An 18,834-nucleotide genomic window follows, 5' to 3' on the forward strand; every position below is an offset into this window, starting at 1 on the left:
ATGTGTTTGAAAATAGATTGGGAAGCATATTATTATTGTATTTTACAAATACATATTGCATATTCTTCATGTGCCAGGCACTATTTTGGGCACTGGGAATTTGACAATGAGAAGAACAAATGAGAACCTCTTGTCTTTATAATTTTACACTGAATGCAGTTAGATAATTTAAGGCTTTTCAGTATTCCTTGTTTAATCATGAGGGTTTGTGTGAATTAAGGTGAAACTAACAATGTATCGTAACCAAAGATACATGAGGCTAATCATATTTTTGTTCTTGTTTGTCTTTTTGAGACTGGGTCTTCCTTTGTAGTGCAGGCTGGCCTTGGGCTCAGTTTGTAGCCCAGGGTGGTCTCAAATTTGCAAAGATCCTCCTACCTCAAGCTCTACAGTGCTGGGATCACAGGAGTGCTCCACCATTCCCAGCTTCCATGCATTTTATATATTGCTAAGCCTACTATTAAAAGTAGCCCTGACAATGGCCTTTATTTAGTACAATTATTATGTTAGTGGTTCACATCTGTAAGATTTCCTTATCTTTATATGCTCTTTGAAATAAAGCTTATATAGCTAATAATGGAAATGGTTATTACCGCTTTACTTTTATTTAGCTTTTTATATTTTATTTTTAATGAACACATTTTGTACATATTAAAGGAATTCATTGTAATATTTCAACACATTCTATTGTACAACTTTCCTTTATCTACTTCTGTCCTTTCTCCATCTCTGGTAATCACTGTTCTACAATCCAGTTGTTTGTCTTATGATTGGTTTTGTATAAACGAGATTTCAGATATGAGAGCAGAACATGAAACATAAAGAATATTAAATAGTTTCTTATTATTTAATGTTAACTTAAAATGCTCTGCTATCTTGTGAGATCTCTTGTGACCCACATTCACCATTGGTCTCCAAGCCTGTGAAGAAAGGAATAAAGAGTTGATAGCCATTGATTACAATGAGTTAGAGATCATCTTTATTCCCTCTGCCAACATAAAATTTCCACGGTTAAAAGACTACATCTACATTTAAATTTTTCTCTATCAGATACTAAGTGAAAAAATCTCTCCCATTTACTTCCAACAGATGAAGCACAGGGTGATAAAGCCAAGCAAAGTATCAGAGTAAAGTGTACAGAATATCTTGATAGAGCAGAAAAACTAAAGGAATATCTGAAGAAAAGAGAGAAAACTCCACAAAAGCCAGTGAAAGAGGGACAGCCAAGTCCAGCTGATGAAAAGGGGTATGTATTAAAAATAGTAGATTTTGTTTCAACTTTTCATTTATGAAGTAGGTTTATTTTGTTTGAATGAGGTATTGGTAAACCATGGTTAATGGGCCAACACAGACCTACTGCCTGTTTTTGTTAATGTATTTTACTGGGAAATATGTTCACCCATTTGTTTATGTGTCATCATACAAGGTTCATTGCATCCTGTTATAACAGAGTTGAACGTTTGCAGTAGAATCTGAACAGCCACAAAACCTGAAATATTTTACTGTGTGGTCCTTGACAAACAAAAGTTTGCACCCCTGGTTTATATGGGTTAGGGAATGATGTGCCCAAAAGAAACCTCCAGAGCTTCTTTCTGTTAGGGAAGATATGCATAGGAGTAGCACTGAGCCTCTGACCATCATGTAATATCAAGGTTTAAATTATAAGAGTGATCCACAAATTAAAATATAGACAAAAAATAATGCCAATAATGCAAGTAATTTTTTAGATGTGGAGGGTTTTTTGATGTGGATTTGCATTCCATATATTTTATGTTGTCAAAAAACAACATGTCATGATTTTAAAAGTTAAAACCCATTTTTGGAATGTGTTCCCTCGTGGATGTTATATTATATTACAGATGCAGAATTCTCTTATTTGATATGTAATATGCATGCCCAGCTCTGTACGAAACAGGGGGAACATACTCTACCAAGATCCTCTTTGACCTTTCTACTAACTGGTGCCACGAAGGGTTCCAGGTGAAACAATGTTAAGAAAATAGGACTCCATGGTGGGATAATCTTGTCCTTGTTGGGTTTCAAAGCAGTGAGGTGTTCATGGGCTTTAGAGTGTCATGCAGTTCATGCTCCTCAGTAGTGCAAGTTCCCTAGATAATCCCCTGTGGTCATGAAGAATGAAGTACCTTTTAGGCAATACTTTAGGGGATTTGTGGCTACTACCATAAACTATTTTGAAGGACATAAGGAATATAAGAATTAGAGTTGACTAGTTGCATCATGATAGGGTTCGAAGAAAATTATAAGCTTCAAGTTTTATATTATCTGTTCAAAATACAGTGAGAGAACTAGAGTTTGCTGTGATACCCTAAGAATATTTTATCTTTTGCATGTACAGCATTGACATAAAAAACTCAGCTCATACTTCTATCTTACAGATTACTGAATTTCAACTTTCGGGTTTCTTGTATGTAATGACATGTAGTGTAAGACAGGAATACCCAACATGGAATGAATTCAGTTGACCTCTGTGCCCAGGGCCCCCAGTTCTGTCTGGACCTCTGGTGAAACTTGTTCACCAGCAGAAATACCCTGTCTTCCCCATCTGTTGAGGCTGTTCCAGTCTTGCTAAAGAAATCTGTAATCATCTCACCTATGGTGGCTGCCTTCAAAGGGATAGTAGTTTTTTTCTTGTTATGAATAACAATCGTAGTGACAACCAGCAGGATTCATTTTGGCTGGAGCAAAAAAGGAATTTCTTTATAGTATAGTACAGAATTTTATAGTATAGTACAGAATTTTAAGGCCAGAGAGTCAATCTTAAATTCCATATATCCTGGAGGACAGTCAGTTGTGAATTCATTCATACACTATAGAGGTGTATCAGGCAGGGATCTTGCTGCTCTCACTCCCCTCTGAGCTGTTCTCATGGGAGCACACACAGAAAGACTAATGTCTCTGCTCCTGCACCAAAACAGTGGTTTCCCTTAGAAGATTTGATCTTTATGCAAGCTTCCCTCACCTCAGAGGAACTGAACTCATGAAACCATCCTGGAAGGGGACCTACACAGGTTAGGAGGTTTTGTGGTGGTTCTTTGTTTAAATAATAAACTGTTTCAATGCAAGAAAGCATGCTAGAAGGAGCAAGTGTCAAGTGAAACATTTTCACTGCCATCCTATATCATCTATAACTCTGCCATCCTGCTGACCTTGGCATTCTCATTTTGGCATAAAACCTGTTGTGCTTTTATCCCCATTTATATTTTGGACCTTGGTGTTTTTATTTTATTGGGTTTTTTTTTTCTTGTAACTGTTCTGTAATTCATCTTAAATCATTCATTGAACTATGCATAGGCATACATTTATTAATTCATACATGCATAGAGTATATCATAGGAATTTGAAGGTAGCTCTTGACTTCTTCCTGACCTTTTTGTTCCTTTTATTCATGATCCCCTATAGGTTGATATATTTGCTTCTCATTTAAAATTTTAAGAATATAAGCATAACTTTTAATGTGAATGTTTTCTTTTGTCATTTAAATTACAAGTATTTCAGGTTGTCTTCCTTCATTTTTGCATTATTTGATAGCATTATTTGAATGCTATTAAATATGTTAAATTCTTTTTATTAGGAATGACAGTGATGGGGAAGGAGAATCTGATGATCCTGAAAAAAAGAAACTACAGAATCAACTTCAAGGTTGCTTTAGATTTCATTTTTAAGTTTACTATCTTATTGAAAAGACTCATCTTGAATTGTCTGACTTAAATTGTTTCTTTCCTTCTGTATTTAAACAGAATTCTAGAACTGGCTGTGGTTGCCAGTGATCATATACTGGCTTTGCTTAGAGCATTTTCACAGAATTTGCCCCTCACAGTTTTTAATAGTTTCGTTTCTTTCATGGAGTAATTATATTGTTATTTCTGCCTTTAAAAAGTTGCTGGTTTATTCTTTTCAGTTTATTTGCCCTCTGAAAGCTGATAGCGTTTATGCTGTTAGCACAGGACAAAAACCTGACAGTATTAAAATTTTTTGTCAGAGTAGTACAATGATTTAGAAATTACGTTTAGTACCATTGCTGTGACTGATCCATTGTTGGTTTATTTCATGTTTTTTATCTGTTCTCTCTCATCTCCTTTTCAGTGCTCCTTCCCATTTACATGTTCCTCTGTCTCTCTTTAGGCTGTCTTGTTTTTACTTTTCTGTAAAAGCCCATAAATTGGCATGATAAAGACAGTGTAGATTTAGGTCTGAATTCCACTCCAATATCTATCTTTTAAAAGCTCTCTAGGGCTGTGGAAGTTCCCCTAATCTCAGAGTCTGAGTCCCATCTCTAAAATGGAAATTTATAATATCCTTTCAGGAATTAATGATAGTTAAATAACTTATTTATATTAGATCTGAAAAATTCTAAGAACTTGATAAATGGTATCTCTGGGTGTATAAAACATCAATTGCTGACTTCTTTAATTGCTGAGATGTGATTGTTCTTTGAGATGTTAGCTAATAATTTTTTGAATCTAGCCAAATAAAATGCTGAATAGAAATTATTTTCATTATGTAACCTTGGCTCCCGAATAATAAACATACCTAGTTTAACCAGACCTTTAACCTTGCTATAGCAGTCTTTATTTTGGTAATATTTCTGTTTTACTCACTGAGCTGTGATGTATGCTTAAAACATTTAAATGAGGAAATTTATTTGGAATTTTAGGATAAAGAACAATATGAAATGAACTGTAGGCTTTCATAACTCATGGAATAATTATATTGTTATTTCTGCCTTTAATCTTTAATCATTTACTTCTTTCCATCTTTTCCATCTTTAATCATTTGCTAATGGATTTCACAATATAATACCTTTTTTTAGTCTTTTTTTCCTGAAATATTTTAAAACTTCTGTTTTAGATTATGGCATTAATTATACCATGATTATTAGAATTAAAGTGAATGTATAATTTGGATTTTTTAGTGATATAGATAATTTAGTGACTTTTGAGGGTAGTGTTTTAATGTCATACATGGTATAATCAAAGACCTGATGAAAATATATAATTAAAAATACATTTAATTATTTGTTCATATTGTTCCATACTCCTATCTTTTTAGTTTTACAGACCATTAAGTAATACCAAGTATTTAACCTTTGATTTGTAAACACTCCAAAGTCACCTTTAAACTTTAAGGAGAAAGATACTAGTCACACATGAAAATCAATTTTGCATACTTTTTAAATTACCTAAAAATGCTGGGGATTTAGCTCAGCAGCATAAGCACCTGCCTTGCAAGCAGGCGGTCGTGAGTTCAATTCCCGGTACCAATAAAAAAGAAAAAGACAAAAAAAAAAAAAAAAAAAAAATCTTGAGTTAGCCAAATGGTACACATATGTAGATTTCTTTTTATTAGATATGAAATTCTATCAAGTAATAGAGATTTTTTTTTCCTGTAGGATTATTAATCTTTGTTCATTGGTATGGTTTCATTTGGCTTGGCTTGGATTGATTTGGTTTGGTTTGGTAGTACTACAGATTGAACACAAGGCCTTCACCCTAAGCTATATCCCAGCCCTTTATAAAAGAACAATTTTTTTTTTTTTTTTTTTTTTTTGAGACAAGGTCTCACTTAAGTTATCCAGGCTGGCCACTAGCTTGTACTCCTCCTACTTTGACATCCTGAATAACTGGAATAACAGATGTATAGCACTACGCCCAGCAGAATTACTAATCTTAATGGAACATAAAAAAAGAAAAATTGCCCTTTCTATTTGTACTAATCTGAAGGATTAGGATGTAGAAATGATGGTTACATTTAATTTTAGTCTCATAACTTCATGATTTACGAAGTAAGCCATTGAGTATAATTAGGATGATAGGTGATATTTCCTAATCAGAAAAAAATGACTTATAAAACTAAAACCTTAACTAGTAAATTGTGTAATGGTATTTTATTATTAAAACAACTGTGTATCATGTTAAAACATGCTGCTTCATTGTTTATAGTTAAGCAATTTATATACACTAGTAAAGTGGAAAATTAACTTCAGTAATTTGTAAAAATTATAACTAAAGGTATATTTAGTATTAAGCAAAGTAAAAAATCTCAGGAAAGTGTTGCAGATCTCTAAGGATATACATTGTCTTACATGTCCTTTACTTCTACTTTCATTTCTATATCTTTTTTTTTTCATCTTTCCTCACTTCCGTTTATCCTTAGTTAAAGTTAGGAAGCATATTTTCTCTCTGCAGTTGAAGAAAGCATTAGATCACCTTTGCTTTTGGTTCACAGAAAAGTAAATCAACCTCCTTTAAACAAATATGCTTGATTCTCTAATACAGTGTTTCAACTATTATAACCTCTTAATATTAAACAGTGTTTGGTGCTTTTCCAAGCACTCTAATATTATGGCATTTGACCTTGATACTAAGTAGTTTGGGCAGATGATACTATTTTTCCTTTCACAAATGAAAAGGTTAAAAAAAAGGAGAAAGTAGGAACTTGCCTTCTGACTGCTCTCAGCACTACTACTTCATCATACCATTTCAGAAAGGTTTAGTACACAGAACTTTTCCAGACAACTTTCTAAGGCATTTCTTTTACCCTTAGTATTTCATATTGTTTTACAAGTTTGAGAAAATAGTCTTCCATAATTTAAAGATGACATACTTTTTGTAGGTGCCATTGTTATCGAGCGACCAAACGTGAAATGGAGTGATGTTGCCGGTCTCGAAGGAGCCAAAGAAGCTCTTAAAGAGGCTGTGATTTTGCCCATTAAATTTCCCCATCTTTTTACAGGTGAGATGCCTTTCAAGTAATTTTATTTAATGATTCTTTTAAAACACATCAGTGGAGTAGTTAAAACATGAGTTCTTGTCACTGTATCATGAATTATCATAAATTCTGCCAGTTGGAAGTAATACATCTTTATACAGATGTTTTATTATTATATGTATCTGAATTTGCAATGCATTTGTTGCAAAACAACCTAAATATCAACCAGGAGGGCGTAAGGTAAATCAGTGTCAGGCGTGTGCAATGTACTCATTTAAGTGGAGTGTGTATTCATACTAATGAAATTCATTCTTCATTTTCATCTATTGAAGAATGCCCATACCTTTCATAAATATCAAAAACCAGGTTATAAAACACAGGATGATTCTGTGTTTGTTAATATATGTGTATGCCAAGAGTAAGGATAGATGGACTGACTTTAAAATGTTAATGTTTGCCTAGGAAATAAAAATGATCTTTACTTTTTGTTTTGACTTTCATATGAAATTTTTGCAGTGGGCATGCATTAGTTTTTTAAGAATATTTCCATTTCTTAGAAAGAGTAAGAATTATTTAACGGCTTCAGATGAAGTGCATATTCTCTAGGGACAAAGGGACAGCTGATTATCACTGTGGAGAGAATGTTGCTGACCTACCAGCAGGAGATAGCTCAAGTTCTAGTTCCAGCAGTAAGTGATTTGTCTGTGCCGAATCATTCCTTCACGTTGTCCTTTTTGTGAGTGATGGCCTGTGTCCATAATATGGCTACTCCCATGGTCTTAATAGTTAAGCATAGTTTTTCCTTTTGAAAAAACCTGGTTTATGTAAAGAGCATATCTGTGACATAGACCTCAAATCACATCCAGATAGTGTGTCACACAAAGCCATCAGGCAGAAAGTAAAGAGCCAGTGAGCCATGTGTTGGTCCACCTAGCTTCAGGTGTGACTTTTGGAAAGAATTTCAAAGTTGACATCATAATTCCTTAAAGGTACAAATACCTGATTGAACTCACATTATACATTACCAACATTTCTCAAACATGAATCATTTATCCTTTCCATGAAGTTTGTCATATATATGTATCTTTGTTGTTAAAATATTTTTCTTTAAATTGCTTACTTTTTGAAAGTGTTTTAATGAAGTAGATCATAAAGACTTCAGTATGCAGGAACTGAAAGTTTTCAACTTCCTTATTAGTTACTTGTGTACTAATCCCCCACATAAAGAAGGGTTGTATTAAGGTGGTATTACCAGTAGCCAAGCAATCGTCCTTTTGTCTTTCCTCCCCAGAGGTCATCTCTATATTGACTTGTAACAGAATAGATTATTTTTTCTATATTGGAATTTCAGATCATTCACTTTTACCTAGTAATGTTATTTTGAAAGACTGATTTCCATTTATTATAAATAGATGTTTTTCTAACATACATTTTAAAAAGATAATTGTTTAGACAAAAAGAATTTGAATACCACCTAGAAATATTCATGTGATACCAATAGTATATGTACCACCAGCAGTGGAAAACAGAATTATAATTGTGCACATATAAAAGAAAGATAGAATTAAGTAATAGTTGAGGTTTTCATAACAGTAACAATATTTAGTTTTGCCATTAGTCATCTGTATATCATTCCATTGCAGACACTATATCCATCTATAGTTTGTTCCTAGATGTTTTTTAACATACATTTGCAAGCTAAAACATATTCTGGTTTATTTTAGATAGCATTATAATTTCTCATTTGCATAATTGATGCCCAAAGAGTTCATTTGCTGCCTTGTTATATTTTAGAAAAACTAAGATTTAAAAGAGATCCCATTCATTACCAAACCACCCATTGAAACTGCAAACTATAATATTAACTTGTTGCTTCCGTGTGAATTAAGAACCTAGCAGTACTTCACAAATCATCCAAACTGCACATCCTAAAGAATCTGTGCTGCTTTTATGGTTAGTGTTGTTAAACTGGGCACACAACAGATCGTTAAAAAGTGTACTTTTAACTGAACTCTTTTTTTTCCTCATTAGACTATAAACTGGTCCAGGGCAAAGATCCTTTTGTTTTTCTGTCTAACGTATCATGGTTTTGATATACACTGGTTGAATGAATGAGTGAGCAAGCAAAAGAACTTATTAGGCTTGTATTTAAAGGCACTTTTAACAAAATAATCTCTAGAATTAACAAATAATACATTTAAGACATAAGTAGCTTAGTTTTTTTTTTCCTTTTTCTTTTTTTCCTTTACTTATGATAATGGTGATGGTATTTGGGATCTTTGCACCAAGCTACATCCCCAATTCCTTTTTATTGGTTCTTATTTTTGAGACAGGGTCTTGCCAAGTTATGAAATTGCCTGGATTGGGCTCAAACTTTCAGTCTTCCTTCTTCAACCTCCAGTGCCAAAATTATAAGCTTGTATCACCATGCCCAGATGTCTTATTTTTAAAATACCTTTTTATTCTATGATAGCTTTAGAGTAAAAACCTTCTCAGAGTATTCTTTAGTATGGATAATATCTATAGTAACGAAATGAACAGTCTTAGAAGTCTCATGTTATTTTTCTAATGCAAATTTTAGGCAAGAGGACACCTTGGAGAGGAATTCTATTGTTTGGGCCACCTGGAACAGGAAAATCCTATTTAGCCAAAGCTGTAGCAACAGAAGCGAACAACTCAACGTTTTTTTCAATATCCTCCTCTGACCTTGTTTCTAAGTGGCTCGGTGAAAGTGAGAAGTAAGTAGTAAATCTTCTGCTTTGTTTTGTTTTCTTCTGTGTACGGTAGCCACTGGATTAGCCTGAAAGTAATAGAGTTCTTATTTCGTTAGTACATGTTTAGAAAAGTGACATATGTACTTATTTCTCTATCAGATCAGTGTTTGGTTTGACATTTATTTTGTAGAACAATATATGTAACTGTAATCCTACAGGACATAATTTTTTATATTGTGACTTCCATATTTACATTTTTATAAAGCAGTAAATTATATAGCATTCTTATTTTGTGTACCTGAAATACTAGACTTTTTTTTAGAGACTGAAAGTTTTTATTTCTTTTTAGACTTGTTAAGAATTTATTTCAGCTTGCCAGGGAAAACAAGCCTTCCATTATCTTCATTGATGAAATTGATTCTCTGTGTGGTTCAAGAAGTGAAAATGAAAGTGAAGCTGCGCGCAGAATTAAAACAGAGTTTCTTGTGCAAATGCAAGGTGGTATTACTCATTTTTAAAAATGGTCTTTGTTATATAACCCTATTATAACAATAGTGGAAAATATTTAAGCAGAATTTCTCTTAACAAATTTGCTAATTCATTATGCAGTAGTTCATTTTGATTGTTTTCATACGCATGCAGAATGTAGCAGTCATTATCTTGTAGGATATACTGATAACAAATAGTGAAGAGATTAATGTAACCAGTTGGAGCCAGATGTGGTGGTACACATCTGTAACCCCAGCACTGTGAGAGGCAGAGGCAAGAGAATTGCAAGTTTGTTTGTACCCATAGTGGGCAGTTTAATCACTTAGCCAGATCTTATCTCAAAGCGCAGAAGGTGAAAAAGGTCTTAGAGATATAGCTTAGTGCTAAGGCCCTGGGTTCAATCCCTAGTAACACAAAGCAAAAACAAAATAAATGCAGACTCTGTATATGTGTGTGCACATGCAAGTGTGTGTGCATGTAGCTCCACATGTGACAGAAACCATATCAGTTGAAACATTTTGCAGAGAATGTAATAGTATTTATGCACAGCCTAGGAGATTTGATTCTTGGGATTATCTGCATCATGTTACAATAAAATGATATTTGATAAAAATACACTTGTTTCAGAGAGACTGAGGATGAAGCACTTTAATGTTAAAGCACGGCACTGCATTTTTTAAAAACATACAAGCAAGATTTTTAAATTTTAATATTACCTGTTTTCACACAGGGGTTGGTGTGGACAATGATGGAATTCTGGTTCTGGGTGCTACAAACATACCCTGGGTTCTGGATTCTGCCATTAGGCGGAGGTATAATGATACAGTAAATATATTATTTCTAACTACCTATGTAGCTAGTAAATGGTAATTCTCTTTCTCTCTAGTGAGGAGGCATTCTGATAAATTTCCATAAATTTTTTTAATGTACCCTCACTCTGTTGCCCCCCTGCCTTGAGGGAAGCGAGATGGCCATTTGCTCATTTGTTTGCCTGGTATATTGAAAATACAAGATCGCTATATACTGAAATCTTTCACATTGGAAAATGTACTAGCCTTATGCTTACATTTATGTATTTATTTATTTAATTTATTAATATGATCTCGCTATGCAGTTGAGGCTGGCCTTGAGCTCACTGGGATTAATTTTGGTTAAGCAGAGCAAAGCATTGGTACTTCTAGAATTTATAAATAGTCTCATATTTCATTGAATACCCCTCATATAAAGTTTTTTAGATGACTACGTAAGTCAAAGTAGGATAAGACAAATTTTTAGCAAAACATTTTACATCTGATTTTTCAATTTGCACATAAAATGCCAGTTATACCTATAGGTATGTAGACTCTACTTTTCCCTGCTTCACAGTTCCCTACTTCATTATTTTATTTTGTATTTTAAAAGGCATCAGGTTTTGCCACTTTTACCTATTGATTTGCCAACATGCTTGATTATCACTTGGGACTAAGGAAATGTGTAATTTTGAAAAATAGCCTATTCCAAGGCTGGGAATTTAGCTCAGCAGCATAAGCACCGTCTGGCAAGCTCCAGGAAGCAAGTTCGATCTTTGGTACCAAAAAAAAAGCAAGAAAATATAGCATATTCCAAACTTACCTCTGCTGGTAATACAAACTTTCCAAATCCCACTGCCACAGAAAATTACCTTGAGAAATGTCTTCAGAGATCACTCAAATTGTCCCTGTTTCCTATCTCCAGATACTGAAATTTTAAGAAAACAAGCACAATTATTAATTAAGCAGATTATTTATTATTTATGATATAGGCTTCTGAATGAATTTATTTATAACAAAGAGGACCCTATTATGTGTAATATGTTAAGATTTTGAATGATTTCAGTATTTTGAATTTAGAGATTGTCATCTGTACTCTATTAGTAATCATTAATCTCTTGATTCAGAGCTCAGAGTACGATTTGTGAAAAACTAATCCTACAGGATATATTTTTATGTGGAGAATATGGATATACAGACACTATAATAAAAAATTATTTAAAAAAAAACACTAAACCACCCCAAACAAGTTTTCTTGCAAAGTTTTGTTTTTGTTTGTGTATTCTGGATATCCTCTTTATTTAATCTAAATGTTCGTGGTTAACTCTGTACAGTGCTAAACCTAGTATCATTGAGAATATCCAAATAGCTTCTATTAGTATCTACTACTATTCTACTTTGACTCTATTTTCTTAAAAATATTTAATGTTTAGTTAAAATTAAATACATATTTCAATATCCTTCATACAACTTTTCTTTGAAGATTTGAGAAGCGAATCTACATTCCTTTGCCTGAAGCCCATGCCCGAGCAGCAATGTTTAAACTACACTTGGGAACCACTCAGAACAGTTTGACAGACACAGACTTCAGAGAACTTGGGAAGAAAACTCATGGTTATTCAGGAGCAGATATAAGTATCATTGTTCGTGATGCACTTATGCAGCCTGTTAGAAAAGTACAATCGGCTACTCACTTCAAAAGGGTGAGTTTCTCTTTTCATCTGTTTTAAAATAAAATTTCAAGATCACCATTTGTTTGTCTTCAGTGAATTTGGAAGGATTTCAGTGTGGATTCAGTGTGATAATACACTATGTGGGTTATAATTGGTGTATTTCTGTTTCATTGAAATTTAGTTCTCTAATAGTTTATTAATAACCACTATTTGTAATCCTGACATGTTTTAAGTTTTTCTGTGAAATCATTTTTTATAATACTTTCATACTGCTTTAGTGTGAGAGTGGTTATAAGGCTGCTTCTGATGTAGCTAGAACAACCATGAGCAGAGTCATGAACAAAGTAATACTACATAGTATCTTTTAGATTATTTGCATTGCCTATCATTATGCTGTGTCCTACATCTTACAGTTTTATTTACTTCTCACAAAATAAAGAGGTACATGTAGCTATCTGCCTGTTGGTAGTAAATCTGAGACCTGATGCCAACAAGTTTGCCAAAGTATGTTGTCTAGAATGGGGCAGAATGTGATTTTTCCTTTAAAGTGTATTTAAAAATCTGAAAGTGCAAGCTTTCTGCTATTGTGCCTTTCCTGTATAGTGGTTAGCCTGCTGAATTGAGCATACAGTGGTAGAGTACACTACTGTAAAATACTATGTGTTCTTGAGTTACCTAAGTAACACTGGATCAGCCTTCCTACTTGAAGATAGCACTATCCAATATTTCTCAGAGTAACACATGTGTAAATCCTCAGTAAATTTAATCCCACAATGTATGGCAAGACCAGTATATCATGACTAAGATCCTGGTCATGATACACATACCAAAATAAAATAAACTTTCTGAAAAAGTTAGGAGCTTGAACTAAACCTTTCAAATTCATGAAACTAGATACCTCAACTTACCTCCTATATCTTCTAAAGCAAATTAAGTTAGCTATTTACAACTTATTTCAATTTCTAAAATGGGAATGGCACTACTTCAAGTACTATTACAAGAATGATGTGAAATAATATTCTTAAACTCATCTTGGTACCTGATTAATACTCATCTACCCCTTTTCAGTCATTTCTTTACTGAGAGGAATATTTAACAGTAGAGTTTTAAATCAACAACAGTAGTAGACATCTCTATGAATCCATCCTTTTTTTAAGGCTAATTATTCCAACTAGCAAAACCATATTTGTTCATTTATTTAATTTGTCAAAGGTCTAAATAATAGAGGTCCAGCAGAAGATCAGAATGTATAACAGTCAAAAAGACTCAAATCTCTGACTTTGTGCCACTGAAATTTTGGAGAAAGACCAAAAAAACAACAAAATGCACATAATATATAATAAGTTAAACAGAGAATATTAACTTTTCTTTTTTGGGGGGGGGTAACCAGGAGTCAAACCCTAGGTTTGCTTTGCCACGCTGGCACTATACAACAGAGCTGCATCCCTGGCCCCTGAACTGAGAATGTTTGTTGTATACCCTCACTGATTCTGAGATTAAAGTTTGTGTCTATTTTTTATTTCAAAGATTATGTCCATTTACAAATTAGAGGAAAAAAAAGTATAGTTACATACTCTTCTTCTGTTTAAAAAAAAACAACTCACTTCCCTCCATGGTCATATAAATCATTAATTATAGGAATTGCAAAATAGAGAAAAGCATCAAGGAAAAAAAATCTGTCAAAATCTCTCCCATGATGCAGAAATAACTACTTTTCGTTGTATATTTTTTTTCTAATTTTTGTTATTTAAAGAAAAAAAAAGAAAATTAGGGACTGGGGATTTAGCTCAGTGGCATAAACACTTGCTTTGCAAGTGCGTAGTCATGAGTTTGATCCCCAGTACGAAAGAAGAAAGAAAGAAAGAAAGAAAGATAGATTAAAATAAAAACAAAAGAGAAAAAAGTAGAATAATACAGAATTTTTTAAAAATTAACATCCTAAAATCGCTAGTTCATAAATTACATATTGTCATCTTAACAATAGTTGTTAAAGTTACAAAATCAAAGCATAAAAAGTGGCTAGACACTCAAAACACTGACAGTGCAAACCCTTTTGTTCAGTGATCCAACAGAAATTTAGTAATATGGTCATCTATCTTACACTATACGTACCATTATATCCTTTAGAGCACTTTCCTTCCCTTTCACTTTTATAGTATCTGTTGTACTTTTTGGATCCCATTATTCTGTCAGTTGTTATTTTTTACATTAGAGAGACAATGTGATATTTATTAACGTGAGTCTTGTTTATTTCACTAATGAGGATATTCTCAAGATGCCTCCATTTACCTATAAAGGCCTCAAGATCATCCTTTTTATAGCTGAATAGTATTCCATTGTATAAAAATACCACGTTTTTTTCATCCACTCTGTGGTCGATGGGCATTTTGATTGTTTCCAAGATTTAGTTATCACAAACTGTGCTGTTGTGTTGTATATTTTTTAGAAGTAAACATTTTAACACAATATAAAACATATACTTCCAGAATCCCTGAAAATGGCCTAAATTTTAATGTTTATTTAATTTGCTCAAATTAATATTTTAAATGACTACTACAGGTTCGTGGACCTTCCCGAGCTGACCCCAGCAACATTGTGGATGATCTGCTGACACCCTGCTCTCCAGGGGAAGTTGGTGCCATTGAAATGACATGGATGGATGTCCCTGGAGATAAACTTTTGGAACCAGTTGTTTCCATGGTTTGAAAATTTTCTTTAAGAAATACTTTAAAAATATTCCACGTTGTAATTTGTCAAACAAAAATAAAGTTTTTTACTTAAGAAAGAAGTGGTGAGCCGATGGCCCACATCCCCACAGCTAGCTATTTGTTATCATTGAAAGTTTTAAAAGCTTTGCCATCACCATGTTAAGATTAGCTGGAAAATTTAGTATGATCAGCAATGCTTATTAAATACTTTGCACAGTGTATTAAAAGTTATAAAGATTAGTTGAATTTAAAATAGTTAACTTTAAAATATTTTCTGGGGCTGTGAGGCTGACTTATTTTTACTTATTTATTTTGGGATACTAGGGATGAAATCCAGGGCCTTTACACTGAGTTATAGCCAGACCTTTTAAAAAGATTTTTATTAAGAGACAGGGTCTTGGTAAGTTGCCCATGCTAGACTTGAACTTGTGATCAGCCTGCCTCAGCCTTTCAGAGTGAGGATTACAGATATGCATCTCTGTATTTTGCTGACTTTATAAGATATATAGTTGGAATATTATCCCCCCAAAATACTCTCTTTTTTTGTCTTTTTCCTTTTTATCGGTACCGGGAATCAAACTCACGACTGCCTGCTTGCAACGCAGGTGCTTTATGCCGCTGAGCTAAACCTCCAGCCCCCCACCCCAAATACTCTTACTTGTAAATTATTGACAGAACTTAACTAAAGCATAAAAATCTTTCCCCTAAATTTTACATTTTTAAAAATAGCCGTAAATATTACTCCTGGTGTGATAGTGTTCATAAATAATATTTTCCCATTTAATTTAAGGTTTCATAAGAAGTTTGAAAAATACTTGTCTTTAAAATTTTTGGTTGAAATTTTTAACTTTCTTTTAAAAAAAATTTACCTGGCTTTAAACAGAATTTTTAATAAAAAACACATTTCTGTAGATTGTAATAAAGGAATTAATTTGAAGGATTTTATTATGTGGAAAATACATTTTTTAAAAGAACTTAGATTGAAGAATTATTTATTATGTTTATTTTCTTGATTAAACTTTGAGTTTTCAAACTTTCTTTAGCTACAGATTTTCAAAAGTTTTATGGTAGATTTAACAACTTTCAGAGAAGAAACTTATATATGTATATACATAGATGTGTACATATATGTGAACAGGTATATTTAGATGTTCAGGTACACATCTCTGTATGGCACACTGCATATGTTCGTATTCATTTGGGTTAAAGTTAGTAATGGCAGTGATAACAATGCAATGATTTTTATTTTATAAATTCCATTTTTAATACCCCCTCTCTCCTTTTCCCTGACAGTCGGATATGTTGCGGTCACTGTCTAGCACAAAACCCACAGTCAATGAACACGACTTACTGAAATTAAAGAAGTTTACAGAAGATTTTGGCCAAGAAGGCTAAACCAAAGACAACAGGAAAGGTGTTTGTATTCCTTTCACAGATATTTATGCCTTTCTTGGATGGCATTCAGATTATTTCCAGTAAAACTCTTATCACACAGAGAAAAATACATCTGTTTCCAGAGTTTCTTTAAGTTTCATACTATACTTTGCCTCTATCACAATACTTGTTTGCTGCTGATAACAAAAATTGTAAAATAATGGGTTATAACGAAATGGGCAGAATGTGAATGGCATAAAAAATAGAAATTACCCAGTGAAAAGAGTATTAGACATTGACCTACAAATACTTAAAGAGTTTTTATGACTGGTGGTCTTTGCAGTCTTTTATCTTTTTTTCCCAAAATGAAATAGGGCTTTATATTTTAAAATAACTATAGACATTCTTAATGTGAAATTTATTTTGTTTATTAAAAAGTTTAAAATGATAGAATCTTTATCTCAGGGATGGGCAATAAAACAAAGAGCACTGCTGTGATTGGTTTGAATTATGTTATAGCCAGTGCTTTTACTGATTTTTAATAAGTTGACTTTTTTTTCCTATGTAACAGTTTCTTTAAAGGCAGCAAGCTTTCATACTTAACTGAATGAATTTTCCACTGTGCAGTCTCAAGAAAGACTTTCTATATTAGGAATTGTCTTTACCTTGAAATAGAAAATTATCTATTTCAATGTCTTTTTGTAAAGATTGACCAAAACAGGTGATGCATAAGTATGAATTTTTAAAGTAACTATCATGAAATACTGTAATGGGAACCTTTGCTAATAAGAAAATGGCCTCCCTTTGGATAATGGGACGTTCCCTGTGTGTTGAGGGGGTATGTGTGTACATATATATACATATATATATATATATATATAAATTTGTTTTTAATAGAGGATAGCAAAGGTCTTGACTTTCTCCTTTTAAGTTCAGGGAATTTTGTCCTGGTCACATATATGTGATAAATGTAATACTTTATGAAGCTTTAGAAATCAACTGATGTCTCATTAAATAATAAAATATAAACATGAATTGTTATTTTAACTTCTTCAAATAAATAATCTGAGAATGTGTGTTACACATTTGAGCATCAACACTAAATTGTGCCTTGTCCATTTGCATTGGCTAAACATGCAAAAGATTAAGTTATCTAGAATGAGGTGAAATCCTTGATTACTAGAAAATTCTACCTTACCAGATATATCCAGTAACTCACATTTTAAAGTATATTTGCACATTTTACATATTATGCTGTATGATTGCCTTTGGATTTTCTGTACAGATTGTTTTGTTGATAATAAATGAAAATCACCGGCTTGAAATATATGTGAAGTAAATTGGTGTAACCTACTATTGGCTATGATCTGTGTATGCTTCTTTATTTTTATGCCTTCTGTTTAGGAGAGAATATTATCTAAATTAACTACAAAGACATAATTTAAAATTAGCATGACTATGTACATGAAATTTCTGTTATTAGACACTTTTTTTGTTTGGGGGTGTTTTTTTTTTGTTGTTTTATTGGTGAGCCTTGGAAATTAACTTGACATACCAATACTGAATTCTTTATGGATATTTGTATATCTTATCTGTTTATCAGCCTCAGAACTATATTATATAGTATCACAAATTAGGAGAAATAAGTAAAATTATATGTAATTGAAAGCCAGAAATTTTTGTGAGTGCAGAATTTGTTTTTGTTTTTGTTTTTGTTTTTTAATTTTATTTAAGGAGAAAAAGAAAAAAAAGCAGAAAAAGGGTACAAGTTATACAGAATTTCAGAAAAAAGATAAACAGTAGGAAATCACTAGTTAATGGATTACATATTGTCATCTTAGAAATATTCAATTTACAAAATTAGAGCATATAAAGTAGACATTCAGACAGTGAGACTGCAAACAGTTCTGTTCAATGATCCAACAAAACTCAGTAATATCATTGTCTATCTTACACACTTAAATATACATGCAGTTATATCGTTTAGAGCACTTTCTTTTCCTCTCTTTTGTACAATGACTATTACACATTTTGGGTTTTATTGCTCCCACAGTTCTTATTACTATTTTTGGAAGAGAGTAAAACCAAATGTGACATAACAGAACAGAGTCAGTTAAATTAAAAGGGTGGATATAATAGATAATGTAAAAACATAATACAAGGTGATCAACAATGGTTACCATAATGCTTCCTCCTATCTCAAAGCCTATGTCATCAGTTATAATAAAATTGAACAAAACAGTAAAGAATGAAACCAACAAAACCAAAACATTGGAGACTTTACAGGTCTTCAAAAGTAGATAATAGTCAACCAGAATGGGCATCATAATGAATCCCACTATCTTCACAGCTGTTGCCT

The 18,834-nt window shown here is 32.7% G+C and overlaps 1 protein-coding gene across 1 annotated transcript in view; it reads left to right on the forward strand.

Moving 5' to 3' along the window:
• Window positions 1-17,829, forward strand: part of Vps4b (vacuolar protein sorting 4 homolog B) — a 31,080-nt gene extending 13,251 nt beyond the window's left edge. Inside the window, exons 3-11 of the mRNA XM_005005524.4 lie at window positions 1,090-1,246; window positions 3,593-3,660; window positions 6,634-6,753; window positions 9,311-9,467; window positions 9,793-9,941; window positions 10,663-10,744; window positions 12,204-12,423; window positions 14,953-15,093; window positions 16,395-17,829. Of these exons, the coding sequence (XP_005005581.1) occupies window positions 1,090-1,246; window positions 3,593-3,660; window positions 6,634-6,753; window positions 9,311-9,467; window positions 9,793-9,941; window positions 10,663-10,744; window positions 12,204-12,423; window positions 14,953-15,093; window positions 16,395-16,496 (1,196 nt within the window). The 3' untranslated portion in view covers window positions 16,497-17,829. The remainder of the gene's footprint in view (window positions 1-1,089; window positions 1,247-3,592; window positions 3,661-6,633; window positions 6,754-9,310; window positions 9,468-9,792; window positions 9,942-10,662; window positions 10,745-12,203; window positions 12,424-14,952; window positions 15,094-16,394) is intronic.
• Window positions 17,830-18,834: the final 1,005 nt, after the last annotated feature.

The sequence above is a fragment of the Cavia porcellus genome, unplaced genomic scaffold (genome assembly GCF_034190915.1).
Source record: "Cavia porcellus strain 051 isolate PalLab524CR breed Dunkin Hartley unplaced genomic scaffold, mCavPor4.1 scaffold_20, whole genome shotgun sequence".
Lineage (NCBI taxonomy): Eukaryota > Metazoa > Chordata > Mammalia > Rodentia > Caviidae > Cavia > Cavia porcellus.